Consider the following 27,187-nt stretch of genomic DNA (forward strand, 5'->3'; position numbering starts at 1 on the left):
CGCGCCGGTCAGGCGGCGGCCAGGCGGCGCGTGTAGCGCTGGATCGCCGCCTGGAAGTGCTCGGGCGTGTTGCGGTGCGGGCGCAGGAGGATGACGAACGCCTTCGGGAGGAAGAAGCCGGCGAGCAGCGCGGCCACGGTGCAGAGCGTGCTGAGCGCCTGCACCGCCGCCTGCTCCCGGCCGGAGAAGGCGTCCTGCGTGCAGAGGAAGACGGCGGAGCCCGCGAGGTGCAGCAGCAGGCTGCAGGTGAGGCACTTGGCCTCGTTGTAGCTGGCGGGCAGGTCCTTGCCCGCGTAGCTGAGCGCGAAGCAGACGGCGCTGAGCAGCACGGTGCAGGCGGTGGTGGCCTGGCTCGCCGCCGAGCTCGGCACGCACTCCAGCAGCACCCGCTGCGCGCTGATGCCGTAGTTCCTGTGCGGCACCGAGGGCTCGGCGGCCTCCAGCGCCGCGCACAGCGCGGCCTGGCACAGCGTGCTGGCGGCCACGAACAGCACCGGGCCCCGGCGCCGCAGCCACGCCTCGTACAGAGCCGGCCAGCGCGCGTTCAGCTTGAAGATGCAGACGATCTGGAAGGAGCGGGTGGCCACGCACGACAGGAAGATGGTGAGGCTGATGACATAGACGGGGTGCTGCAGCACGCACATGTGCTGCGTGGGCTCCCCGAAGTAGCCCAAGAGGCTGCTGCAGGCGCAGGCCAGAGCGCCCAGCATGAGGAAGCACATCTTGCCCCCCGCGGACTTGACCACCGGGGTGGAGGCGTTCAGGGCGAAGAGGACGGCCAGCCCTGCCATGAGCAGCATGAGGAGGGCAGTGGGGATCAGCAGTGCCCAGGACATGGGCCCGGACCAGGACAGGAACTCGACGGTGCGGTTGAAGCAAACCTCGCTCCTCTCGGGAGCCCACTCTTCCGCCCCGCAGTGCTGGCAGCTGTAGAGGTCTGCGGAGGACACGGACGGTGACAAGAGGCACCTCGCCCAGCACGGACCCCGGTAAGAGATGTGCTGCGGTGGAGCACCCTGCACTCAGGCTCCTGTGAGAGCTGCTCGCTCCTTATGTCCTTCTCCTTCCCCCGTGGGTGCCTCCCAGCCTTGAGGAGTGGAGGGGTCTCTTTTCCCAAGAGGCCTCCCAGTGGACTTCCCAAGAGTCTATTGCTTGGGCTAAGGGGCACAAGTCCCACAGGAGCTCAGCAGTGAGCTGGGGCTGAGGGGCATGAGGGCTGTGGGTGGGAAGGGGCTCATGCGGCCAGCAGTAACCTGTAAAGGGTCTGCAGCAGCCCCCCTCCCGCAGGCTGGGCTATGGGGCAGGAAGAACTGGCCATGTCTGGGGGCTCTCTGCACCCAGCCACTTCCACCCCCATTAGCCCAAGCGTGTGCCAAAGCTGCTGGGAGACAAGCTGCCAGCAAGGGTTTGTCGCTGTGGCTGCAGACTCCGAGAGGAGATTCCTGCCACCCGTGCCGGGCAGGGGACATTTCCATAGGGCAGCTGCTGCCGACCCCGGTGCGGAAGCCCCGAGTGCCATCTGCGGCACGGAGGCACCCCCGGGTCCCATTTCCCTCCCGGAGGATGCGGTGCAGGAAGCAGCTGCCGGGCCGGATGTGCCCGGGCCACGGGAGAAGCCAGCACCGGCTCTGCTGCCTGCGGGCAGCGCTCCCGGGAAGTGCTGGGCACAGGCTTTGCATGCCCATGGGTAAGCAAATGGGAGTCAGACCAACTCTGTCAGCTGAGATCCCGGACTACAGGGAGCAAGAAGGAGCAGGAGGGAAGGGACTGGGGGCCAGTGAGATGGAAGCGAGGAGCCGATGGGAGGAGAGCCCAGCGGGAAGGAAGGGGAGGGAGCAGCCCCCGGGGTGCACTGACCAGATCTGTTCAGGAAGGTTCCTGATGGACAGGCCACGCAGCTGAAGCAGCATCGGTGGCGGTTCGTCTGCAGCCGCCTCTCCCCGGGTTGACAGGGCTCAGTGCACATGGAGGTGGGAGCCTGTCGGGAGCACGGCAGGCGAGCGGGGTGAGCAGTGGGACACCCCCCGTGTTGTACCTCTTAAAGAGACCGTGCGAAAATGAGTAGGAGAGCTCGTGGTTTGTGTGCCCTGCTTGATTTCTGCAAGGACAAAAGCTGATGCTCGGAGCACACATTGCCCCGTACCACCTCTGTCTGCCCTCGGTTTTGTCCTGCTGTGGGGGAATGCCCCAGAGCCAGTGGTGCTGGGGACGTAGCTGGCTTGGCAGGAAACAATAAATAAGATGTGGATGCAGAACAGTACCTGGCCATCTTCTGTGTGCCACAGGAGTTTGTCATTGTCAATGCTCAGCCTGTCGGGGTTCACATGGAATCTTCCTATCACATCAAAGGCCCAGCTTGGGCCACTCCAGTTCCACATGACGATGTCATAGCCTTGACAAATGTCCCCGCTGGCATCAAAAGAGATGTGGCTCTTGTACAGAGTGAAGTTTACTTGCTTGATCTTTTGTAGGAGCTGCAAAACAAGAGTCAGAGGGGAGGAGTGCCTTGTCTGGGAGGGCGACGTGCTAGAGGGCCCTCCTCTGCTCTGGCTCCTCTTTGCAGTCCCCAACAGAAAGGCCCTTCCAGGTTTCTGCAAGGGGCTGCTGGGAGGAACAGAAGTGAGGTAGGGCAGGGTCTGGGTCTAGGTACCTCCTGCTGTAATGCTGATGAGCAGCTGAAGCCACAGGGCTCTTCAGCTGGGGCATGGGCATTTCAGAGGGACAAAATAAGCCCAGGCACAGGGGAGAATCCTTCCTTGTGCGCAAGGATCCTCATGGATCCTCTCCTACAGGGAATATCATTCCTGATGTTGCTCTTACCTGCCAGGGATACACTGGGCCCTTGCTGCACATCCCTGAGGCGCAGCCCAGCAGGTCATGGAGGCCGTGGGCCACGGCGTACACAGCCGAGTACACGCGGAAGGAGGACTGAGCTTTGTACACACTGTGGGCAGCAGTGAGCCAGTGGCAGCCGGTGCAGCACTGGGTGCAGTTGGGCTGGGTGCTCCCTTCGCTCCCCTCGCCTGCCTCCGTGCTGCCGGCACACTCAGCCGCAGCGCCTTCCTCTGCCGCCTTCCACGATTCAAAGCGTTCCAGCATCGCGGACTCTGCCTTCTCAACCGACATGGCAATGACGGAGCCGATGCTCTGGATGCCAGGCACCTGCCAGATGGCTTGGTCTAACACCCAGTCTTCAGAGCCCACCCACACCATGCCCGTGACGTTCCTCTTGACCACCACCTCAAAGAAAGAGCGGGCACTTTGTGCGTCGGAAAAGACGATGGTGACATTGACCCTGGCTTCCGTGAGGATCCTGACCAGGCTGTGGAGCTCTGGGCTGCTCGAATCCTTGTTGGCAGGGATGGTGCTTCGGTAAGCAACACAGATGTCACTGGTAGTCAGCAGGGTGTAGAGGGCTTCTGAGCTAGCCCTGCCATAGGTATCATCGCTGCCTAGCAGCACAACCCATGTCCACCCAAAGTGCTGCAGCAGCTGGAAGATGGCCTTCACTTGCTGCCCGTCACTGGGGATGGTGCGCAGGAACGAGGGGTAGAACCGCTTCAGGCTGAGCGTCTCCAAGGAGGCTTCGTAGCTGATCTGCAAAGGGAGCCAGGAGAAAGGGGGCTTTGCTTCCCCATTCAGTGACACCCAGAGAAACTGAAGAGACCTGGGGCTGGGCAGACAGCGGATCCGGAGCTGGTCTGAGCCAGCCACAGCACCGGGACCAGCAGACGTGGAGGGGCTGTATCCAGCTCTACTCATCTCCAGCCCCATCATCCCACAAAACTGCTCCTCAGGATCCCTTTTCTTTCCCGGCCACACTTACCAATGGCACAAGGAAGAGGCCGAGCACGGGCACAGTGGTGAGGGCAAGCTGGGAGCTGTGCGGCCCGATGACAGCCACGGCATCAGGCTCATAGCAGAGGAAGGAGGAGAGCACCTCAACCTCCTGCCCTCCTTTCCGCACCAGGGCTCGCAGCGTGGCGTGGAGGTTGGCGGGCTCGGAGCAGGTATCGTGGATGTCATAGCCCAAGGTGACGTTGGGCAGCAGGGCGCTGGAGTTGTTGATCTCCTCCACGGCGAAGCGCATGGTCTGGGCCAGGCAGTAGAAGTGGCTGGAGAAGGAGGCGGCGGAGCTGTGCGAATGCAAAGCAGTGTTTAGGGAGGAGAGGGGAGCGCAGGGGTGATGGCGATGGGGGAAGCGGGTGCAGGGCAGGGGTGATGGCGATGGGGGAAGCGGGTGCAGGGCAGGGGTGATGGCGATGGGGGAAGCGGGTGCAGGGTAGGGGCGATGGGGGAAGCGGGTGCAGGGTAGGGGTGATGGGGGAAGCGGGTGCAGGGCAGGGGTGATGGTGATGGGGGAAGCGAGTGCAGGGCAGGGGTGATGGGGGAAGCGGGTGCAGGGCAGGGGTGATGGCGATGGGGGAAGCGGGCGCAGGGCAGGGGTGATGCGGATGGGGGAAGCGGGTGCAGGGCAGGGGTGATGGGGGAAGCGGGTGCAGGGCAGGGGTGATGGCGATGGGGGAAGCGGGTGCAGGGCAGGGGTGATGGCGATGGGGGAAGCGGGCGCAGGGCAGGGGTGATGGGGATGGGGGAAGCGGGTGCAGGGCAGGGGTGATGGGGATGGGGGAAGCGGGTGCAGGGCAGGGGTGATGGCGATGGGGGAAGCCGGTGCAGGGCACTCACGCGTCGCAGCCGTGCCCCAGCAGCCGCGCTGCGGGGCCGTGCAGCGGGAACAGCCCGGTCAGGCGGTAGTCACCGGGGCTGCCGGCGGCCGCGCACAGGCACAAGCAGAGGCACAGGCACAGCCGGGCGGGCAGCGGCATGGCGGGGCGGTGCTGGGCGCCGGGCGGCGCTTCTTAACGGGGCAGGCGGAGCCAGGCCGGGGACGGGGGGGCGGCCCCGGAGGAGGCGGAGGGAGCGGCCGCGGCCATGTCCGCACGGCGGAGCACGCAGGCCCGCAGAGCCCGCCGGGCCGCGACCCGCGGCAGGAGCCGGGTGGAGGCGGCCTGGAGGGAGTTCGCCGCCTCCTTCGCCCGCGCCGGTATGGTGCCGCCGGCCGAGCCGGGCTTAGCGGCCGTGGAGGCGGCCGAGGGCTCCGCTGTCCTGCTCCTGGCGCCGCGGCAGGTGAGCGGGCACCGGGACTGCGGCCCCGCGGTGCGGTGCGGTGCGGTCCCGCCGCATCCTCACGGTCTCCCTCCGCAGGCGCTGACCTTCACCGGGAAGTGCCGCCTGCGCTGCCTGTACGGCGCCGTCCGCCTCCTGGGCTTCGCCGTGGGCTCGCACCAGCCGGCGCTGCCGGTCTTCTCCCCGGCCACCCACTGCTCGCTCACCCTGGAGGCGCTGCCCGCCGAGCGCCCGCCCGCCGCCGACCTCCGCCAGCTGCGGGCCCTGGCCCGCGGTGCCATGCGGGCTCACCGCGTCCGCCGCCGTGAGTGCGGGCCGCCATTTCGCCGGGCGGTGCGGTGCGGGGCGGCCGCCATTTCGCGTGCGGCGCGGTGCGGGGCGGCCGCCATTTCGTGCGGGGCGGCCGCCATTTCGCGGGCTGAGCGCGGCGCTGTGCCCCGTTGCAGAGGCGCGGGTGAAGGCGATGGCGCGGTTCTGCCCCGAGGGCGCCGTGGTGCTGCTGGAGCACCTGGACACGCCGGTGACGCGGTTCCTGCTGAGCCACCCGCCGCTGTCCCGGCTCTTTGAGCCCCAGGTGAGGCCCGGCCGTGCCCAGCAGCCCCGGGACGAGCCGCTTGCGCACGGGGCACGGAGTGTCTTCCCCTCTCCCGTAGAAAAAGGAGGAATCCATCTTCACGTCCGAGGATGCGGTTCTGGCGTCCGTTGGCATCGTGAAGTGCAGCCCCGAGCGCGGGCTGCTGGTGTCCGAGAGCATGGGGCTGGCGCTGGAGGAGCTGATCCAGGCGTGCTGCGGTGAGGGGAGGGCCTCGAGGCTCTTGGGGAGCGTGTCCCGTGGTAGGCAGGGGTTGAGGGTGATGGCTTCCTGCTGCGCAGTGGGAGGCTCGAGGCTGTGCATCCCCTCCACGGGGCTGTGCCTCTCCTTGACATCGGCAGCTCACCCATGTAGAGGCACTTCCCGGCCACTCCTTTTGTTCTGTAGGCAGCAAACGCATCCCTTTACCCAGTGACACCTAAAGTACCATGGGCAGCTGGGGTTTGTAGGGGCTGGGTTGTAGCGCCAGGGCTGGCTTCTCCCTTCAGCAGCCTCTTCACACTGGTACGCTTGACGTGCTCCCCATGTCACTGCAGCGCATCACACAGCAGAGTCTGTAGGTTTTGGGGGGCTTCTCTTAATGCCACACTGCGGGGAAGGCAGCCACGGGGGTAGCCGGCAGCAGCGGTGTGTCTCACAGCGTGCTCGTTTTTCAGAGGAAGATGAAGGAGTTCCTGTGGTTCTGGTGTGTGGCCCAAAAAACACTGGGAAATCCACGTTTAACAGATACCTGATTAACCTGCTGCTGAATCAGTGAGTCTCTGCACGTGTGAAAATGCCCTGTGTGGGGCGTAGGAGGGATACTGCTGCGTGGTTGTGGGGTATGTGAGCTAACTGGACACCGAGCAGTTAGGGTTCAGTAGGAAAGGGGCAGTTTTAACACCGAGAAACAGGCATGAAGTTATAATCTGGGGGTATCTAAAGGTCCTTGGCAGAGGAAGGTGTAGAAGCTGCTTCTCCTGCCCTGTGCATGCCTAAAGCTTACGAAGTTCCTCATCAAACGGCTGGTCTCAGCTAATGTGGGAGAGGGGGGACACTGGGTACAGCCATCTCTGATTATTGCTGTAGCTGCCTCCCTTAAAGCTGGCTGGGTTTGGGGCTGTTGTGGTGCGATACCGAGCCGTAAGCGAGCCCTTTGCGTTCTTAGTGGATAAAGGGAGGGAGGCAGTGGTGGTTTGATGGTGTTCAGTAACGTAACCGTGGTGATCAGGTTGTGGATGCTAACGTGTGGGCTTCCCTCCCGGCAGCCTTCCCTCGGTTGAATACATGGAATGTGACATAGGTCAGACGGAGTTCACGCCGCCGGGATGCGTGTCGCTGAGCAACGTGACGGAGCCAGTTCTTGGTAAGCGTTCTGCTGTTCTCTGCACTTCCCAGAAGGCTGTTGCGTGGCCACAAGTGCTTTCTGAGCAGAGCCCGTGCTTTAGGGGAAGTTGCTGCCTCTGTCCCAGGCTGCCTGTACAAGATAAACCAAAGGCTGTGCAAGTTGTCTTGCTCGGGGCAGCTAAGCTCCAGGTGAGAGTCTCACTGAGCACCATGGAGCTGTTCTCCCTGCTTGTTTTTCCTGTTTGAAAGGGAGAAGAACTCTGTTTAGGAGGTGGTAGAAGAGGCTGCGGCATGGCAAAGTGGGTTTGCAGCCTTTCCCGTTTGAGATGTCTCTTTGGGCAAACATTTCCCAGGATCCATAAATAAAACTAGCTTGTGGGATACAAAGCGGATCCATGTAGATGAGGGGTGTGAAAACACCCCTAGAGCCAGAGGAATCACTGGTGTTTGTGGTCTGGTGCATTTGGGTCCCAAATGTGACCAGGAAGTGGTCTGCTTTTTGGGTGGTTTGTCAACTATCAAGAAGCTGCCCAAGCAGGGCTGTTTGCATGTGCAAAGAGGACGGATTTATTTTGGAAGGGATTGTGTAGGTGCTACAGGGATGGGAGTTTCTGATTTGACTTGTGGGAACTACTAGAGGTTTGCTGCTTGCCTTTCCAGGTCCACCATTCACCCACCAACAGACCCCACGCAAGATGGTGTATTATGGGCAGACCAGTTGTGAGCAGGACACGGAGAGGTACCTCGATGTGGTGAAGTACGTGTTCAGCTCCTACAAGAAGGAAGTGCCTTTAGTCATCAACACCATGGGCTGGGTGAAAGGTAACCAGGATAAATGTGCTCGCCAGAAGTGGTGCAGAGGAAGGTGATGGTCACAGTGCTACATTAGTGTGCTTTCTGTAGAGTGTGGAACCAGAAAGTACAGCTTCCCCCTTGGAGCTAGCGCTGCTCTTCCATGGCAGTGTTGTGACGTGTTTATGTGGCAGCAGCAATCGTGTTTTCTCTGCTCCCTAAAGGTGAGGGGTTGCTGCTTCTGATTGATCTCATCCGGCTGGTGTCACCCAGTCACATTGTGCAGATGGATGTGTACGACTGGAAGGCCATGGCTCCGCTCACCCCGGAGTACGTTCACCTCACTCCTGGCCTCTACACCAAGGGCAAGCAGCAGGCCAAGTGCAAGCAGCTGGCTGCGGATGGAGGGGAGAGCTGGAAGCCCTCGGAAGGGGAGGGAGATGCCTTGGCTCCCGAGTACAAGTTGCTCTACGTCCATCCGGAATTCCCTCGAGCAGGGGTTGCAGGTGAAGCGTAAGTAGAAAGTTTGGTGCTGGGTGGTGGTGGGCATTGGGCTGAAGAGAACCTGAAGGGCTTTGGTCCGTTAGGTTGGTCAGAGCTCACTGGTTTGCTCACTGGGGGTTATGTTTGGCGTTTCCACTTGGACTCATTGAATATGATGTCGTTTCCATTTCTAATTGGGAGGGTCCTTAGCCATTTTTTACAGACCTACGTGATGGTAGTTTTATTTTGTGATTTCTCTGATGCTTTGAACAGCTCTGAAATGTTTCTTTTCCCGAGCCTTGGGTCTCTGTTGCCAGTTTCAAGGGCCTTTTTTGACTCTGCCTTCTCTAATGAGCTGTTTGAACAAAGGCATTACTGGGTGCCCAGCTGACTGAGTAAAAGGTGTGTGGGCATCAGTGCTGGCGAAGGAAGCCATTACCTAATAACAGACTTTGTTTAAAGGAAAACAAACCACCTCCTCTGCTAATTAATGCCTCCTTAAAGCTGAAACAATGCCTTAAACCCTGTGATTTCGTAGAGGTAATGAAAGCGTAGCTCTGTGTTTGCTTCAGCAGTAGAAGCTTTAGGAGCTGCACTGTGTGAAACAGCAGCCAGCAGTGCATGGCTGCCTGGGGGATGCAGTGGGAACTGTGGTGTGAAGCTGCCTTGCCTTGACGTGCTGTGGTGCTTCTCCAGGCGAGTGCACAGCGGCATCCTGCGGGACATGTCCATGCTGGGCTACCTGGGCCAGCTGCAGGCCCCGGACATCGGTGCCGTGCTTCCGCTGCACAGCCTTGTGCCATATCAGGTACCCGGGTGGCTTTGAAGGGCTCGGGGGTGGTGTGTGGGGTACCTGGCAGCTCCCAGGGTTTGTGTGCTTGCCACCGTCTTATCTCAGAACTGAGTTAAATTGGTGCTGAGACATTGAGACGATGACTGGGTTTTCCTTCTTCTTTTTAACCCACTCAGGTACCTTTCAGTGCTGTTGCCCTCAGGGTTATTCACACCGACGTTGCTCCTACCAACATCATGTATGCTGTGAACGCCAGCTGGGTCGGGCTCTGCAGGATACCAGATGAGATCAGATGCCAAACTGATGGGCCAGTGCTGCTGACACAGACACCAGTCTGTGACTGCCTTGGCTTCGGTGAGCCAGCATGGGAAACCCTGGGCTGGGTGCGTGCCTGTTGTGGTGGTGTGAGTTAGAGCCAGCCAGGAGCTCAGCAACACACAGGTGGGATGGGGAGGAGTGAGAAGATGTAAAAGCCACGGGTTGAGATAAGAACAGTAACTAAAGTAGGATATAATACTACTAATAATGATCATGATAAGGGAAATGAGAGAGTGTAAAATTAAAAGAGAAAAGGAAAACCAGTAAACACAAGTGATGCACAATACAGTTGCTCAGCACCTGCTGAGTGATACCCAGCCCGACCCAAGCAGTGATCACTCCCTTCTGTGTGACTCCCAAACGTTCTTTATCAGGGTAAGTGCTACTGAGCAACAACTGCACCAGCAGTGTGTTCTCAGCTAAAACCAAAGCAGAGCGCTGCACCAGCTACTGGGAAGAAAATTAAGCCAAAACTGGGGCATGTTTTGACAGCTCGGTTGGGGTGATGGAGCTGCCTGTGTTTTCACAAGCAACTGAACGAGAGGGATGAGGTAAGAGAATAATGCATGGGTTCTCCTCAGGAATTGTCCGAGGGGTGGACATGGAGAAGAAGCTGTACCACATCCTGACGCCGGTGCCTCCGGAGAGCCTGAGACTAGTGAATTGTCTGCTCGTTGGCAGTATTGCTGTTCCCAGCTGCGTTCTTGTGGGCCAGGTAGGGGCTGCATGGGAAGAGGGAGAAGTGGCTGAGCGCTGGCTGGCAGGTTTCCTGACATGTCTGGGCATCAGCAGATGGTTATCTCTATAGGAAACTGTCCTTAAGGCATAGAAACGAGGGAGAGGAGAGCGTTCCTCTCGTGTTTCAGATACCAGAGCAGGGTTTATTTGGTGACAGCTTGTTGCTTTCACACCAGCCAGCTCTGTCAGTCTATACAGAGGACGGTGTGTCCCATTCCAGAACGAGAATGTTAAGATACGAGGATCCTGTTAAAGATTTGAGTTCTTAAATTGTTTCTGGTGTTGTTTTCCCCTCTTCCCAGCAAGGAGTCGAGGGAGAGATCCCCTATGTCACATCTGATTATAACTACAGCATCCTAGGCTCTGGAAAGCTGAAAAAGAAGAAGCATTTCAAGAGGAGGGAGTATGCGTTCGAGTGTGATTATGCCTAGAGCCTCCTGTGCTCGGACTGCGGGATTCATTCTGCGCTGTGTGGAGCCCGGAGCAGTCACAGAAGTGCTGGGTGCCACCGAGCTCCGGCTGTGGATGCACAGCACGTCTGGTTTTGATAATGTTTTATATTTTCCATTTGTACTTTGGTGTTTTGTAATAAATATCTATTTAAACATGGGTCTGGTTTGAATTGCTGCTGCAGCCTGTGCCGGCTAAGGGGCCGTAGTGACTGTCGGAAGCGCTGCAGGTCTCCGGCTGCAGCCCAGCCTCGTTCAGCTCTGGTGTCAGGAGCAATCCATGGGGCCAGGAGTGTAACCCCAGGCTGTGTGTGTGGTTTGGGCAGAGCTTGTGCTCATGCTCATCCTGTCCCTGCAGCACCGCTGGGTGTTTGGGAAAGAAGGAGGGAATGGGAAAACCCTCTCTCCTTGAGTGGAGCCGCTGGAGGGAGTCAGACGCTGTGGCCCTGGCCCTGCTTTATTCTGCCTCACACCAGCCCCGGCTGCAAGCCCTGCTGCTGCAGTTGCAGCTCAGGCCCTCCAGCACAGGTCTGGGGAGAGCTTGGGCTCTGGCTCTGATGTGTTCCCCAGCTCTGCCCAAATGGGTTGTGCCTATGGGCAGAGGCTGAAAGGAGCAAGAGGAGCTGGTTTCCCCTGGGGTGTTTGGTCTCGCCTGACTCTTGACCCGTGCTGTGCCCCACTGAAACTCTCTTGAGTTTCATTTGGGCATTTTACTCTTCATTTTACCCTTTTCCAGTGCTCTGTTGGGCAGTGATGTGCTCCTGAGCGACCTGAGGCCGGTGGCAGCCTCCCCTGTGCAGGAAGAAGGGATGCACTGTGCTTGTGCTGAGTATTTGCTGCTACCGGCTGCTACTGGTGTGAGTGATCCCAAAAATGCCTTTATCTGGGTTTTGAGGACATTCCATAGCGCTCCTGGTACCGGTAAATGGACAAATGAAGGGGGTGACCAGCGGGGAGAGGGCAGAGCTGCCTGGGCTCTGCACTGTTGCTGCCTTTCAAAGAGTTAAAGCTTTAACTTAATCTAGGCCTAATTATCCCCATCTGGCTGGGTCTGGCGGTGAAGGAAGGACTTGGCTGGCAACCTGACCAGTGCCTAAAACAAATACAGGGGCCGCTGTGCAGGAAGATCCCCGGCGAGGCGGGAGCTGGAGTCGCGGGTGGAAAAGGCACCAGGAGAGGTGAGGTGGGTGGGAGGTGACGGGGAAATGCTCAGTGCCAAAACCCTCCTGGGCTGAGTATCCCCCAGCACCCTCCTATGAGGGTGATGGACCCTGCACTGCCTGGACTGGGGTCCCCCCTTGGAGCCGGGGGGCAATTGAGGAACCCCCCTGTGCTTGTGCCAAGCCTCCAGGGTCCAGTTCTGGACCTTTCCAGGGAAGGAAACACACTGGTGGCTCCCATATGCAGGCACAGGGGACCAGGCTGGCTGCTGGCCCTCACAATGGCTCTGCCCTGAGGGGGAGAGGGCCAACGGGATGGGCTGTCCGGGGGCTTTGGAACTGCAGCATCCTGCTTAGTGTCTGGCTACGTTACCTGTCAAAGGGCACTTAGAGCATCCAAGAAGCCGCTGTCAGTGCTGACGACTTGGGGCTGGGATGGTTGCATCCTGGCTGATGGTTTCGGTTTTCCATGTTTAGGGAGTTCTGCGTGGGGCAGGACAACGGTTGGGCCTTTGTGGGGTTTTTGAGCCCATTCCGGTGCTTTCAGGTTTGCTTGGCTTCAGCAGAGGGGACCATGTCCCGTGCCCACGGCTGCGGGGGTGCATCCAGGCCTCAGGGCGGCACATTCCTGCCCCCCCCCAAAAGCCGTCGGGCGGCGGAGCCGCTGCACAGCCCCCTCTTGGTGCATATTCTTCTCCTCACAAGCACGTCTTGTCCCCGTGCCCGATGCCTTTCATAGACGGCGGAAAGTGAAATTTGTGCAATGTCTGTAGGAGGCTGAAGAAAGGCTCTTTGTGTGCCCCCCGCGCGGGCGCTGGGCAGCCTCCAGCAGCACCCTCCGCCGCCCCGCGCCTCCCGGCCGCCGGCCTCAATGCGGCGCTTGTCCGGACACCGGGACCCGCTCTTAAAGCCGGAGCCGGGCTCCCCCCGTTAGTGGCACCGGTGGCCCCGGCGGGGCGGGCGCGGCTCCGGGGGGTTCCCCCGGCTGCCAGCCCGGGATGTTTCTGTACTGGAAGAAGCGCGGTGCCTACGAGCTGGAGGCTTTGCCCCCCGGGCTGGCGGGGCTGGAGTATGGGGCAGTGGAGCGCTTCTCCTGGAGCTCCAGCCTGGACATCAGCGAGGAGCTCGGGGGTAGGTGTCTGGGGACCCATGGGCGTGCGGGCAGCAGTGCTTGGCCTAAATCCTCCTGACATCAATGTGAGGCGCCAGGAGAAGTTGTAGCTGGAGCAGGAATGTGGTGGGGTTGCTGTAGGGAATGCTGTGAGGATGATGTGGTGGGGTTGCTGTAGGGAATGCTGTGAGGATGATGCAGTGGGGTTGCTGTAAGGATGATGCAGTGGGGTTCCTGGAGGGAATGCTGTTGAGGATGATGCAGTGGGGTTCCTGTAGGGAATGCTGTGAGGATGATGCAGTGGGGTTCCTGGAGGGAATGCTGTGAGGGTGATGCAGTGGGGTTCCTGGAGGGAATGCTGTGACGATGCTGCAGTGGGGTTGCTGTAGGGAATGCTGTGAGGATGATGCAGTGGGGTTGCTGTAGGGAATGCTGTAAGGATGATGCAGTGGGGTTCCTGGAGGGAATGCTGTGAGGATGATGCAGTGGGGTTCCTGTAGGGAATGCTGTGAGGATGATGCAGTGGGGTTCCTGGAGGGAATGCTGTGAGGATGATGCAGTGGGGTTCCTGTAGGGAATGCTGTGACGATGATGCAGTGGGGTTCCTGGAGGGAATGCTGTGATGATGCTGCAGGTGCAGCAGGGAGTGCTCAGCACACCACCTCGAACCACTGGCATTGCTTCCTCCCAACCGAGAGAGGCACCTGAAACAGTGAGTTGGTGCAGGAATGGTTCAGTTCCAAACTCATTTACCGTCACCAGAAGAGCCGAGTGCGATAACAGAGCTGGCAGGAGGAGAAGTAGGAGGAGGTGGCTGTCTCATAGAGGAGGTGATGGGGGAAGGATCCCTCCTCCAGCCCAGGTGCCTCGTGGGGACCCAGATCCCCTCCTGCTCCAGCCCACCGGGGAAGAGCCCCTCGGCTGCGGCGGGGGGCTGTCCCCTGGCACTGCCGCCAGCTCTGCCTGGCCTCGGTTTTCTGGTGCGTCGGGAAAACTTCCCCTCGGGTGCACGGAGGAATTCGTTTTATCCCGTTATTATTCCCGATAGGTCAAGTGAAACGATGGCGGGGGCCGGCCCAGCCCGGCGGCGCTGCGGGGCGGCCGCGGCCACAGAGCCCTCATTGTGCTCCCGCCGCGGGGGCAGCCGCAGCGGCTCCCCCTGCCCGATGCTCCTGCTCCCTCATCCCGCAGTGCCTGCGCTGCACCGCATCCTGGCCGGGAGCTGGGGCTGCTGGCCCCGGTCCGGGTTGCGAACCCCGCTGCGGGCAGGAGCAGCGCTGCCCCAAAGGTGGTATTCCCGCAGGCTGCGTCCAGCCCCAGCCTTGGCCACGGTCCCGCTTGTACCGGCGTGGATGCTGTTTTTGTTGGCAGAAGGGATGCGGGAGAGGGGAGCAGCGCTTTGGGGGAAGCCCCTGTGCTGGCCATGCAGCCCGGCCCCTGTATTGGCTCCCATCGGATCTTCGCGGGGCTGTTCTTGCTCTTCCCTCGCTGCGGGCGCCCTGGAGTCTGTTATTTTTAAACGATTAGGCGCGACACATAGCAAAAGCCTTCAAAATAGGATTTGTCCCTAAGGCCGATTTAACTGTCAAAGCTTAAAGTCGCTCCTAAGCCCCCTTGGGGGCTGGCAAGTGGCTGATTTAGTGTTGCTGCTGCAGCCCCGTTGTGTGCCATCCCCAGGGGAACTGGGGCAGGTCCGAGTCCTGATCCTGTGACTCGGGGTGCCGGGCAGGGGGTGTCAGGTCCTGATGCCACGGGATGCACGGTGCGGGGATGCAGCGCTGGCTCTTTCTTGGGCAGGGGTTTCCTCCCTTTCAGCCTTGTTTAAACCCGTGTGCTTTGCTTTACACGGGCAGGGTCGGGAGTGGGGCTGCAGGGGCTCACCCTGGCACTGACCCCTGCTCTCTCCCGCAGCCGAGCCGTGCCCACCGGAGGAACCAGTGCTGCGCTGCCAGAACCCCGACTGCTCCGGCGACAGGAGGGCGGCCAAGGTGGGTGCCGGGGGCTGCTGGGTAGCACCGAGAAGTGCCGGACGGTGTTGGTCTGAATGGATGCAGAGGGGCAGCGGGTGGCTGTGCCCAACCCAAAGCCCCCTGGCATGGCCATTGTGCCCCCCAGCCTGTTTTCTGTAGCTGGTGTGATTGGGGCTAATCTGCTCCAGCCCGTCTGTTCCACCATTCGCTAACGTGATGCCAGAGCGGATTTAGGGTCCCTTCTCTCCCCGCTGGGCTGGCTGGATGCAGGGCCAGGCTGGATCCGCTCTCCGGCTCCCGCTGAGTCCCAGTGTTCCTGTGCCGCGGGCGGTGTCTTTCTGGCACAGCAGCAGCCCAGCTGCGCTGGAGGTGTGCCGCGGCACTTTGTTTGCACGGCTGGGGTGGCAGAGCCGGTGCCGGTGGGGCACACGTGGCACGGGGCTGTGGCTGCCATGGGGCACACCAGGACCACCCCAACACTGATACCAGATGGTGACGAGCAGGTAGTGTGGGGTGAGGGGGCCTGGCTGGGGTGGGGGCTTGTCCTGCATCGCATCCCCTTCACTACGGGGCAGCTGCTGAAGGTGCTGGGGGTGCCCACCAAGCAAGTGGTCGCTGCCTGGAGCCCATGGCCATGCTCTCCGTTTTGCAGGTGCCACAGCGGCCACGATGGGGATCGCCTGGGGCACATGGGGGGAGAGAAGCATTGCTGGGGCCAGGAGTATGGGGCATCTTGGGCAGGGCTGATGGGGGGGGAGCTGCCCTGTGCCCCATGGTAGGACGGTACTGGGTGTTGGTGGTGCTGGGTGCACTGGAGGGGCTGGTGGCCCCTCGGGGAGCGCTTCAGCTCTGACCTCAGCAGGCCCGAGGAAGGGGGGCAGGAAGCGGGGGTGGCTGCAGCTCCCGGCGCTTCCTCCCCGCAGCAGCGCAGCGCTGCAGGCGAGCCGGGGCAGGGCCGGCTCCTCCCCGCAGCCCCGCGCACCCTGAGCAGCGACGGGGGTCCCCCGGTGACACCGCAACACGCGGCCGGTGCTGCAGAGGCCACTGGCACCGCAGGGACTGGAGCTGGGCTCTGGAGCCCCCGTTGGGGCGGGCGCTGTGCGGGGGTCACGGGCCCTGCGCGGCGCTGGGGGCCCTGCCGGGGGGTTAAAAATAACCCGCGGTGAATGCCCGGCGGGGCCGGGGCCGCGGCCGTGGCCAGCACACAATGGGAGGAAACGCGCCGGGCTCGAGCATTGTTCTGCGGCAGACACCCGCTTCCTCCGTCCTGCCGCAGGGACGCGGCTCCCGTCAGCGCCGAGGGGCGGCTGCGGGCGCCGGGAGGTGCGGGAGGCACAGGCGCAGGTGCCTGTCCCCCGGCTGTCACCTCCGTGCTTGGGCACGGGCCACCTTCCCCAGCGCCCTGCTCCATGCGGTGGAGCAGGGAGGGCGCTGCACGGTGCAGAGCCTCTCGTATCCTATTCACTCTGGCCTCGGTGTTGCCCCTGAGCCAGCGCCAGTTGGGATGGGAAGGGGGTCCCCGCTGCTCACGGTGTGCCCGCAGGTGTGTCACCATGCGGAGTGCCGGCGGCTGAGCTGCAGCGGCCCCCTCAGCCTGTGTGAGCTCTGTGACAGCCGCCTGCATGGCGCCATGCACTGCGATGGGCACATCCGCTTTGACCTGCCCCCGCCAGGTGAGCTGGGTACCGGCTCCACATCCCAGCGGGATGCGCTTGGGGCCGGCGCGGTGCAGGGATCCGAGTGGGAAGCAGCCGGGGCCAGCGCAGGGCTGCGGTGCTGGCACAGCCCATCCCAATGCCCCTTTGCAGGCTCCATCCTGGCCCGCAACATGTCAACGCGCTCATGCCCGACACGCACCAGCCCTGCCTCTGATGTGGAGGAGGAGGAGGAGGGACAGGCCGATAGCAGAGGGTGAGCCCCCGGCCCTGCGTGTCCCCTCCGTGTCCCCAACCCACGCTGTCCCTGTCGCTCTGAATGCCCTGTGCCCACAGAGAGCGGAGGAGCTCGGCGCTGAAGCTGCCCAAGAAGAAGGCTCGGCGCCGGCACACGGACGTAAAGCACCGGCCCCTCTCCCTGGGGTGCTCAGCGGGCAGAGGGGCCGCATGGGTGAGTGATGCTGCCTCCCCTAGGACCCCAGCAAGGAGTGCTTCACCCTCAAGTTTGACCTCAGCATCAACGTTGAGGCAGAGATCGTGCCGGCAGCAAAGAAGAAATCCCTGGGGTGAGCGCCTTGGGGATGGGGATGCAGGGAGCGGCGCGGGGATAGATGGAGACGGGGCTCATGTCCCTGCAGGGAGGTGCTGCTGCCGGTCTTGGAGAGGAAGGCGATCGAGCCGGGCAGGGTGGACGTGTACCTGGAGCAGTCGCAGACACCGCTCTCGCTCCAGTTCGAGGCGTTCCGCTTCGGGGGGCACTACCTGCGTGTGAGAGGTGCGCCGGGGCCCGGCGGGGGGGCTCGGCTGTGCCGCGGGGCTCTGAGCACCCCCTGCTCCCGCAGCCAAGCCCGGGGATGAGCTGAAGGTGGAGCAGGCAGTGCAGGAAGCCAGGTTGGCGGCTCTGCCCATCGTGCACCCTGCCAGCACGGCGCCAGGACAACGGGAGGGCGCTGACAGCCTGGTGAGTGCTGGTGACAGCCACGGAGGGGAGGACCTGGGGAGGGGTGGCAGAGCGTGTGATCCCCATGTAGCCATCCTTGCTGGGAAGATAGGATACATGGGATTACATAGGGATGGTGTCTCCTGCATAGCCTCTATGCGGTGTCACCGAAGACCTCCCTGAAGCTCCCAGGAGCCAGTTTGGCTCCTGGCTGTGCCATGGTGGCTGTGCATGGGCAGTGCTCTGTGCTAGGTGTGGCAGATCAGCCAGCAGCACCAGCCCTGTGGCTGTGCCATGTACAGGCTGGCACTGGAGCAAACAGGAGCCCCTTGGCGATGGCAGCCACTTCCTGCCGCCCTGGTTCCAAGGCTCACCCTGGCTGCTGGTCCTGCTCTCATTATGGCCCCTGGCAGCTGCTGAGCACAGCTCGGTCCTGCCCCATGGACCCTGGCCCCAGATAAGGCGTGGGGCAGGGCTGGCTGCCACTCCCCGTGGGAACAGGCTGCAGTGGGGACACGGTGCTCGGCCCCTCACCGGCAGCCCCAGAGCGTGGCACAGTGGCCGTGTGGCCAGGGCTGGTGGCCTCCCGTGTCCAGCACTACAATGCCTGGCTGCTGGACCAGCACGGACCCAGTGGGGCGAGGCGGCCAGCGGGCAACCAACCGCTGGTGCAGGGCTCTCAGCCTCCCTGGGGGCATCCAGGAGCTGAGCCACACGGGGGCCATGGAGCAGGAGGCAGCCAGGGCTTCTGGGGACACGGCAGCAGGGTGAGTGACAGGGATGGGGCCATGCTGGACGTGGCAGGGCGTGGGTGGCAGCGGCAGCAGCATGGCCATGACCTTGGCTTGGCGGCAGGGGGGAGCCCCACTTTGCTGCCCTTTGTGCCGCGGTGGTGGCATCCCGGGGGCAGAGGAGGAGGAGGCCGGTGCAGCGGTGCCCGGGGCGGCAGGAGCCGCTTGGCCGTGACCCAGCTCCCGCGGCCAGCCGGGGCTTTGATGTCGGCCGGTGAATTGTTTGGCTCTGGTTAGCTTATCTGCCGAGGAGGGAAATTGGTTTTTCGGCACTGGCCCCACCTCCTTTTGTTTCGGAGGAGCCTGCCCGGGTCCGGCTCCACCGTCCGGGCTGGGAGCGGGGCTGGGCGGCTCGGAGGGGCTCCTACATCCCGTGGGATGCCCTGAGCCCCTGCGCCGCTTGCCCGTGACCAGCTGGGCTCCGCCGGGCAGCACCCGGGGCCCTGCGCCCCCGGGATGCAGGTAGGCAGGTCAGTGCGGGCAGGGGACCGTGGCCGGGGGGTGCCCTCTGGGTGCCTGCCCGCCCCATGGGTGCTCACGGTCAGCCCTGCTTGAGGCATCGCGCTGGGCACGGTGCCGGGCGCTGACCACGGGGACACCGGCTGTGTCCCCACTGCAGGCTCCGGGCCGGCGGAGGAAGAACATGACGGAGTTCCTGGGGGACAGCAGCATCCCCAGCCCCGAGCCGTCCCCGCATGCCAGTGGCTCCCTGCCCACCAATGGCACTGATACCTGGAAGAACCGCGCCGCCAGCCGCTTCAGCGGCTTCTTCGGCTCCGGCACCAGCGCCGGCTCCTTCGGGCGGGTAGGTGGGACGTGGGCATGGGGAGGGAGCACTGGGATGGGTCCCTCCGGCGGGGCTGCAGCTCCGCGAGGCAGGGTGAGGGGTCCGTGGCACACGGGCACTGGTTGCTGTGCCCCCTGCTCTTGGCCAGGAGAGTGAGAAGCTGGAGCAGCTGGCGAGCCGGCTGCACGCCTACGGCACCTTCGGGCTGCCCAAGCTGCCGCCGCAGCTCCGCTTCGACCGCGACTCCTGGGAGGAGGACGGGGACGAGGCCGGGCTGGCGCTGGAGGACAGTTGGCAGCAGATCATCCATGGCGCAGAGGTAGGGCCGGGGGGCACCGGGGGCCGCGGCGGCACTGCCCCACCACCGACATGGCGCTGACGCTCAGCCCCACAGGCCCTGTCGCGCCGGCAGTGCCACCAGCAGGAAGCCATCTGGGAGCTGCTGCACACCGAGGCCACCTACATCCGCAAGCTCAAAGTCATCACCGATGTGAGTGATGGTGATGGCTGTGCCGTGGCGGGGGGCCGGGGCTGTGGCTGTACCCCACCGGCTCCCTCTCTGTCCCTGCAGCTCTTCCTTTGCTGCCTGCTGAACCTGCAGGAGTCAGGGCTGCTCTGTGAGGTGAGCGATGGGGCTGCAGGGATGGGGACGCCCAGGTCGGGGCTGGGACCATGGTTGGCCGCGGCAGGGTGAAGTGCCACCCCCATGCAGCCGTGGCCTCACTGCAGGTGGACGCCGAGCGGCTCTTCAGCAACATCGGGGAGATCATCCGGCTGCACCGGGAGCTGTGGCGCGGAGTCATGGCCCCGGTGCTGGCCAAGGCGCGCAGGACCGGGGCGCTGCTTGACCCTGTTGACTTCCTCGACGGCTTCAAGACGGTGAGTGGGGGGACACCGTGCAGCGGTGGGGCTGTGCCATGCTGTGCCCTGCGGTGACCCCGTTGTGCCCTCCCAGTTCGGGTCCCTCTTCAAGCCCTATGTGCGGTACTGCATGGAGGAGGAGGGCTGCATGGAGTACATGCGAACACTGCTGCGGGATAGCGAGCTCTTCCGAGCCTATGTGACGGTAAGGGGAGCGGGCAGGGGCCGGTGTGGGGTACCGGTGTGGGGTACTGGTGTGGGTCTGACTCCTGCGTGCCACAGTGGGCCGAGAAGCACGAGCAGTGCAGCCGCCTGAAGCTGAGCGACATGCTGGTGAAACCCCACCAGCGCCTCACCAAGTACCCGCTGCTCCTCAAGTCCGTGCTCAAGAAGACGGATGACCCACGTGCCCGCGATGCCATCACCGCCATGGTAAGGGGAAGTGGACACGGGGTGCTGTGGGGTGTGCTGTGGGGTGTCCCTCCCCTTTGAACCTACCACCACCTGGGCACAGATTGGCTCTGTGGAGCGCTTCATCAACGACGTCAACTCGCGGATGCGCCAGCGGCAGGAGCGGCAGCGCCTGGCCGCCATCCTCAGCCGCATTGATGCCTATGAGGTGGTGGAGGGCAGCACGGATGAGGTGGACAAGGTAGGTTGGGCACGGCAGAGCTACCACACCATAACATGTCACCCGGTATCTTGTAACCCCCTGCCACCTCACGCCACCCTATGCCATACCATGCTGGGCCACCCTATGGCATGCTCTGTCATGCCACCCTGTGCCATGCCACGCTACCCCATGCCACCACTGACACCGGGGATCCCGGCAGCTGCTGAAGGAGTTCCTGCGGCTGGACCTGACGGCCCCCATCCCCGGCACGTCCCCGGAGGACACGCGGCAGCTCCTGCTGGAGGGCAGCCTGAGGATGCGGGAAGGTAAAGACAGCAAGGTGAGGACAAAGGGGACGGGGAGCCCCGGCTCCTGCCCGCTCGCCCCGGCCGGCACCCACAGCCCAATTCTCCCCTCCCCAGATGGACGTCTACTGCTTCCTCTTCACCGACCTCTTCCTCATCACCAAGCCCCTCAAGAAGGCTGAGCGCACCAAGGTGGTCCGGCAGCCCTTGCTGGTGGACAAGGTCGTGTGCCGCGAGCTCAGGGACCCGGGTGAGCAGCACCGGGGGTGATGGGGGCAGCAAGGGGGGGAGTCCCTGAGCACTGCTGATGTCCCTTGCCCACAGGCTCCTTCCTCCTCATCTACCTGAACGAGCTGGGGAGCGCCGTGGCTGCCTACACGTTCCAGGCCAGCGGGCAGTCGCTGTGCCGCAGCTGGGTCGAGGCGGTGCGCAACGCCCAGGTGAGGGGCGCAGAGGGCGGGCGGGGGTCCTGCGGCTGCCCCGAGCCTCCCTTGATGCCTCCTTGTCCCCAGAACCTGCTGCAGCGGCTGCGGCAGCGCCGGCGCCTGGAGGAGCAGGAGGAGGAGGATGGGGACAGCGACGCCTCGGCTGCCAGCTCCCCAACCATCCTGCGCCGCGGCAGCGCCAGCCCCGACTCGCAACGCTGGTAGGAGCCAGGAGGAGGACCCCGCTACCCCCAGCCCAGCACAGCCCCCTCCTCACCACCCTCTCCCTTACAGCCCATCCGACGGCTCCACCGAGACCCTCGCCGTGGTGGCCACGGACAGCGGTGACGCGCTCTCCTCCCCAGAATGGGACACGGGGCCCTTCAGCTCAGCCTCGGACGGCTCCTCCATCGGCACCAGCACCTCCGTCAGCGCCGGGACCCCCACCTCCTCCGAGACCCCCCCCCGGGAGCTGCCTGCGGGTGCCCTGCCTGTCCCCCTGCCCCATGGCACAGCCTCCCCGGCCAGCGGCTGCCGCTCATCCTCCATCGACAGCGCCTACGGCACGCTCTCACCCACCTCCCTGCGGGACTTTAGCCAGCAGCCCGAGGAGGGGCGCGAGCCACACGCTGCCCCCCCAGCCCCACGGCCCCCCTCACCCCGGCTGCGCCGCCAGACCCCGGTGCAGCTCCTGCCCTGCCCCACCAGGGTGCTCAAGTCCAAGTCAGAGGCCAACCTGCCCCAGCTCCTATGCCCCGGCCCCCCGGCCCCCCTCACCCAGAGCCGCAGCCTCTCTGACCTGTGCCCTGGGCCCCCCCGGACTACCCCGCACCAAGCCCCCGGCCCCCCGCCTGCCCCCGGCAGCAGCGGCAGCTCCACCTCAGAGCTCTCAGAGCCGGAGGAGCCGGCGGAGCGCCCGGCGTCCCTTCCGAGGGAGCTCGGTCACAACCCCCTGCCCGCTGCCCGCCGGACCCTCTCGGACCCGCAGTCAGCACAGCACCGCAAGCTGACACTGGCGCAGCTCTACCGCATCCGGACCACGCTGCTGCTCAACTCCACGCTGACCGCCTCGTACGTGGCTGCTGGAGGATGCTCGGTCGCTCCCTGGTGCCGGGGTCCCGGCACTGAGGGCATCTCTCCCTGTCTTGCAGGGAGGTCTGAGAGCCGCTGGAGCGGTGGGGATGGATGTACGGCTGCGCCAAGGAGCTGCTCCTGCTTCCAACCGGAGCATAACGCTGAGGCCGGGCGGTGGGAGGTCACGCCAGTGGGGACATGGATGGGGATGCAGATCAGTCCCCTCAGCGAGGACATAGCCTGGGCACGGTGGCACAGGGCTGCCTGCACCTCCTGGGGGCAGGGACATGGCTCATGCCAAAGCCTCATCTGCAGGGATGAGGGTTGTTGGTTGGGGCCCAGCTGCCCCATGGTGCATCAGACTTGGGGGGGGTGAGGAGAGGGTGGTCACGTTGGTGGTGGTGAGTGGGGAAGGTGCTGAGAGGGCTGTGGCGCCGGGGACACGGTGCTGAGGGCGCGCATGGAGGAGGCTGGGGCAGGAGGGGATGGCGGTGGACTGGGGCGAGGTTTGCCCTATGGGGTTGGGATGATGGCAGCGGGTGGCAGCGCCTGGGACCGGAGCGCGGGAGCCACGGCAGTGGCCGGAGCACCGGCTGCTGTCTCGTGCCGTGCTCCGTGTCCCGGCCAAGCAATAAACCCAGCTGGTGCACGCTCGCTCCGCCTCGCCTCTCCCTTGGCCCTGGTGGCACCATGCGACCGTGCAGCACCATGGTGGGTACACGGCACAGCTCCAGCCTCATGGTGGGGATGGAGCCCTGTGGCGGGGGTCAGCACTGCTGCCCTGGCCCCCCCCCCGGCCACACTGAGTCTGTGCCAGCAGGGAGGGAGGCGGCGGCCTGTGCCGGGGCGGGCAGGTCCCTCCCACCCCCGGCGCTCCCGTCGGGTGGTTTGCACCCCTTGGACGTGTTTCCAAAAAAGCATTTCCTCCTGCGCGGCCGCGGTAAAAGCCTGCGTGGGGAGGGCTGGTGCTCACTCACTGCGCGCTGCTGGCGGCGGCCATGGGGTGCTGGGGCCCCCTGCCTGGGTGCTGAGCTGCCCCGACACCCCGCTGCACCCCTGCACCGCGCTCACTGCCAGGCATGACCCAACCGCGTCACCTGCAAGGATGAAGCGCTGCTGCCCGGGCGCAGGCTGGGTGAGTGCGGCCGTGCCCGGCCCATGGCACTGGTTGGGGTGATGTAGAGCAGGGTGGGTACCGGATGAGCACAGTGCTGAGCGTGCCAAGTGCTTGCTGCACTGCCTGGCACTGGGGTCTGCCATGCCCGTGGGAGCTGTGGCTTTGGACACAGGGCTGCAGAGAGGGCACAGCCATAGGGGCTGCCTGTGCCGACAGCCAGGGCTGGTGCTGGCACACACGCACCAGGAGCGGGGGCTGCACCAGGGCTGCACTATGGGCAGGGATGGTGTTTGCGCGGCACAGGATGGGGTGGTGGCTCCTGTGCCTGCAGTGGCTCCTGCCTCCGGGCACCCGCTCCCGTGCTTGGGAATGCGGCAGCACCTGCGCGCGGCAGGGCACCCAGGGGAACGTCGGAGCTCCGGTGGTGACTCAGAGGTGCCGATGGCAGCCGGGGCCATGGCAGCCGCCTCGACGTGCTGGCAGCACCGCAGCGTGCACGGGTTTCAGTCTGCCCGTGGGTTTAATGGAAAATGATTCAGCTGCCGCAATCGGGGCCGTCGGCGCTGGGAAATCCTGCCCCCGGCAAAGAATCCCCTGGCCCCGGGCACACCCCTCACCCCAGCGCTGGGGGTGCTGGCACTGGCACCCCTTCATCACCCTCACTGTGGCTCCCCTGGATGCAGCAACCGGTGCCCTGGGGCAGGGGAGTGTGAAGCTGAAAAGGGGTGGGAGGATGAAAAGGGTGAGGCGCTGGCACAGGGTGCCCAGAGAAGCTGTGGCTGCCCCATCCCTGGCAGTGTTCAAGGCCAGGTTGGACACAGGGGCTTGGAGCAAGCTGCTCTAGTGGAAGGGGTCCCTGCCCGTGGCAGGGGTTGGGACTGGGTGAGCTTTAAGGTCCCTTTCAACACAAACCCGTCTCTGGCGGCTGGCAGCTTGGCCAGAGGAATGTCACCCACCTCCCAGGCACCATTTGGGCATGAAAAACAGTTAAACACATGACAGGAGCAGCTCTTCTCCAACTCTGTTGAGAAAGTGGCCTCTGCCTGGGGCAGCTCAGCCCTGGTTTTCTGCCCATCTTCCTTTTGCTTGACGTCTCCCACCACCAAAGCTCACCAGAGAATGAACGGAGGCGATGGGGAACGAGCCAGATATTTACTGTAACCCAGCAGCCCTCCCGCCCCTCTGCTGTTCGTACTGGGATGATTCAGCTGCCGCAATCGGTGCCATCGGCGCTGGGAAATCCAGCCCCCGGCGAGGAATTCCCTGGCCCCAGCACTGGGGGTGCTGGCGCGGACACCCCCTGGCCCCCAGCCGGGGCTCCCCTGCCTGCAGCGCCGGTGCCCCCGGAGCGGGGGAGCCGTGACCTACTTTGAACGCGCGTACGAGGCGCGATAGCATCGGGGTGAGCGTGAGCCGGGCACGGCTTCCTCCAGGGGAGGAAATCGCCTCCTCTGCGGGGAGATAAACCCCAGGAACGTCAGCGTTAACCCCCGTGCTGAGCATCCGGCCCCCAGCACCCGGGGGCACCCGGCGGCAGCCTCCATGCACAGGGGTGGTGCGATATACCCTGCAGTGAGCGTGCCCCGCGGGGGCAGCAGGAAGCGGGGGGGAAAGCTCAGCGCAGGGGATGCTGCGGGGCATTCCCGGCCCCACACCCGCACTGCTCCGGGGCACGGGGCTGCAGCCGTCCCGCCCGGCACAGAGCAGCGCCGGGCAGGCTCGGCTCTGGCTCCATCAGCCAAGGTCCCCCGATTCCCTGAATCCCGACCCTCTCCTTGCCCGCAGGTGATCCTGGCAGCGCTGTGGCTCGCAGCAAGTGAATCGCAGCCCCCAGGTTGCCGGGACTGCGCCCTGCCATGGGGGCAGCAGGTGCCGGTGCGGCTGCAGAGGCACATCACGAAAGCCCGCTGCCCCCTCGGCATGAATTGGGTCGAGGCAGTTCGCCAGTGCTGTACTCAGTGTCCTGCAGGTGAGAGCTGCCTGGCCAGCACAGCGCGGCTGTGGCACACTGGGACTGTGGCCCTACACAGCCATGCTCCTTGTCACCCCATTGTCCCCACAGGGAAGTTCCTGAGCACCCCCTGCTCCAGCAGTGGCAACGACACCGTCTGCACCTCCTGCCCCGCCGGCACCTTCCTCACCCAGCCCAACACTCTCACCGAGTGCCAGGCTTGCTACGAGTGCGACCACCAAAGTGAGCCTGTGCTGTGCTGTGCCGTGCCACGCTGTGCCACGCTGCGCCATGCTGTGCCACGCTGTGCCACGCTGCGCCATGCTGCATGGCTCCGTGCCGCACCATGCCACTCGCTGCCTGTTTCCCACAGCTTTCCAGACCGTGCTGACCAACTGCTCAGCCACCAGCAACGTCATCTGCGGCTGCGAGACCGGCCACTTCCGCCAGTGCCACAACAGTGCCTGCAGTGAATTCTCATGCCAGCAGTGCGAGCCCTGCGCCGGGCGGCTCGTCCAGCGGCCCTGTGAGTGCCCTGAGGCTGTGCCACGCTCCCGCTGGCACTGCCACCTCTGGCCCTGACACCCACCCTCTCCCCAGGCTCGGAGGCGCAGGACACCGTCTGCGGTGGCTGCAAACCCAACTTCTACGCCGAGGGCAGTGAGTGCCGGCCGTGCCACACGTAAGTGCTGACACTCCCATGGTATGCGTGGTACAGCACGGTGCCTATGGCTCCCCTCTCCTTGCAGGAGCATCCCCGAGACGTGCGGCAAGGAGTGCCAGCGGGTGTGCGGCGTCACCGGGGGCCAAGGTGCGGGTTTGGCAGTGCCAGGGTGGTGATGGTGCAGGGGACGCTGCACCGGCTGGCTGATAGTGATGCTCCTGCTCCTCCTTGCAGGCTCAGGGCTGGAGTACATCCTGCTGGCACTCACAGGGCCCCTCTTCCTGGGTGCCCTCGGTATCTACCACAAGAGGAAGCGTCTCTGGCACAAAACCCCAGCAGGCAGCCCCCTCACCCCGATATCCGGCCCTGTGGCCACGCCGCAGTGCCAGGTCAGTGCCCAGGGGTGGGACAGCCAGTGCTGGACCCAGCCACACTCCCCACCAGCGCTGGAGCATGCCAGCGGCGTGGCAAGGCAGAGCCCCGAATGCGAGGCACTACTGCGGGGGCAGCCCGGTGAGCTGGAGCCCTCTGCCCCTCCGGAGCCCCGCAGCGCCCTGATGCAGGGCAGCCAGCTCTATGCCGTCATTGACGCAGTGCCAGTGCGGCGCTGGAAGGAGTTCATGCGGGTGCTGGAGCTGCGGGAGGCAGATATTGAGCTGGTGGAGCTGGAGGTGGCTCACATCCGCGACCAGCAGTACGAGATGTTGAAGCGCTGGTGCCAACAGACCAGCGCTACGCTGGACCGCATCTTCGCCGCACTGGAGCGCATGGAGCTGGCCGGCTGTGCCGAGGCGCTGCGCCGGAGCCTGTCAATGGGACCCTGACCCCTGGTGCTGCGCCCCATCAGAGGGAGGTGCCTCAGCCGAGCCATACCCCTAAGTATTGTTACTTATGCCGTGTAGACATTTTATGTCAGTTTATGTCCCCTTCCTGCCCGCCGGCCCCCCCCTATTTATATCCCCCTGCTCACGGGGCCAGAGGGGACCCCGCACACCGGCTGCCGGGCCCCTCGCGGGGTGAGCGGGCATCGAGCCCCTTTGAACCCATGGGATAGTTCTCGAGGCCGCCCGCAGCTGGCGGCACGTGCCCCCACCCCAATAAAGTGGCACGTTCTCCATCCGCCGGTCAGGGTCATCACCGCGGGT

The 27,187-nt window shown here is 63.8% G+C and overlaps 5 protein-coding genes across 8 annotated transcripts in view; 3 read left to right on the forward strand and 2 right to left on the reverse strand.

Annotated features, from left to right (window-relative positions):
- CAMTA1 (calmodulin binding transcription activator 1) overlaps positions 1–18,871 on the reverse strand; it is a 288,512-nt gene extending 269,641 nt beyond the window's left edge. The window contains exon 1 of the mRNA XM_062614460.1: positions 18,868–18,871. The gene's annotated coding sequence lies outside the window, so the exon portion shown is untranslated. The remainder of the gene's footprint in view (positions 1–18,867) is intronic.
- TAS1R1 (taste 1 receptor member 1) lies at positions 9–4,826 on the reverse strand. The gene is made up of 6 exons (XM_062614484.1): positions 4,687–4,826; positions 3,827–4,136; positions 2,821–3,597; positions 2,262–2,474; positions 1,858–1,978; positions 9–937 (listed from the first exon to the last, which is right to left on the reverse strand). Exons 1-6 carry the CDS (start codon positions 4,824–4,826, stop codon positions 9–11), a joined length of 2,490 nt encoding a protein of 829 aa, XP_062470468.1.
- Positions 4,899–10,774, forward strand: NOL9 (nucleolar protein 9). 2 transcript variants are annotated; one of them, XM_062614490.1, is made up of 12 exons: positions 4,902–5,127; positions 5,206–5,431; positions 5,574–5,701; positions 5,781–5,919; positions 6,376–6,472; positions 6,967–7,064; positions 7,706–7,867; positions 8,062–8,350; positions 9,017–9,128; positions 9,290–9,467; positions 10,013–10,146; positions 10,472–10,774. In XM_062614490.1, exons 1-12 carry the CDS (start codon positions 4,933–4,935, stop codon positions 10,598–10,600), a joined length of 1,887 nt encoding a protein of 628 aa, XP_062470474.1. In that variant the 5' UTR covers positions 4,902–4,932; the 3' UTR covers positions 10,601–10,774. The 2 variants fall into 2 exon arrangements, 1 of the variants encoding a protein (XP_062470474.1); XR_009964017.1 differs by lacking the exon at positions 10,472–10,774 and having other exon boundaries at positions 4,899–5,127; positions 8,062–8,343.
- On the forward strand, positions 12,697–22,964 carry PLEKHG5 (pleckstrin homology and RhoGEF domain containing G5). 2 transcript variants are annotated; one of them, XM_062614479.1, is made up of 22 exons: positions 12,708–12,909; positions 14,801–14,877; positions 16,403–16,532; positions 16,668–16,770; positions 16,851–16,911; positions 16,989–17,080; positions 17,153–17,289; positions 17,357–17,475; positions 18,865–19,050; positions 19,181–19,351; positions 19,427–19,522; positions 19,604–19,654; positions 19,762–19,911; positions 19,988–20,098; positions 20,176–20,325; positions 20,408–20,545; positions 20,727–20,846; positions 20,929–21,061; positions 21,136–21,251; positions 21,324–21,457; positions 21,531–22,307; positions 22,388–22,964. In XM_062614479.1, the coding sequence occupies exons 1-22, from the start codon at positions 12,777–12,779 to the stop codon at positions 22,395–22,397; spliced, it is 3,195 nt and encodes a 1,064-aa protein (XP_062470463.1). In that variant the 5' UTR covers positions 12,708–12,776; the 3' UTR covers positions 22,398–22,964. The 2 variants fall into 2 exon arrangements, with proteins under 2 accessions (XP_062470461.1, XP_062470463.1); XM_062614477.1 differs by having other exon boundaries at positions 12,697–12,909; positions 21,136–21,457.
- A 131-nt stretch (positions 22,965–23,095) lies between these two features.
- On the forward strand, positions 23,096–27,159 carry TNFRSF25 (TNF receptor superfamily member 25). 2 transcript variants are annotated; one of them, XM_062614486.1, is made up of 7 exons: positions 23,183–23,445; positions 25,213–25,396; positions 25,490–25,621; positions 25,752–25,904; positions 25,979–26,060; positions 26,128–26,189; positions 26,277–27,159. In XM_062614486.1, the coding sequence occupies exons 1-7, from the start codon at positions 23,416–23,418 to the stop codon at positions 26,864–26,866; spliced, it is 1,233 nt and encodes a 410-aa protein (XP_062470470.1). In that variant the 5' UTR covers positions 23,183–23,415; the 3' UTR covers positions 26,867–27,159. The 2 variants fall into 2 exon arrangements, with proteins under 2 accessions (XP_062470469.1, XP_062470470.1); XM_062614485.1 differs by having other exon boundaries at positions 23,096–23,445; positions 25,213–25,621.
- The last annotated feature ends 28 nt before the right edge of the window (positions 27,160–27,187 follow it).

The sequence above is a fragment of the Pezoporus occidentalis genome, unplaced genomic scaffold, assembly GCF_034315485.1.
Source record: "Pezoporus occidentalis ecotype Australia unplaced genomic scaffold, CSIRO_AGI_Poc_V1 ctg176, whole genome shotgun sequence".
NCBI classification, from domain to species: Eukaryota; Metazoa; Chordata; class Aves; order Psittaciformes; family Psittacidae; genus Pezoporus; species Pezoporus occidentalis.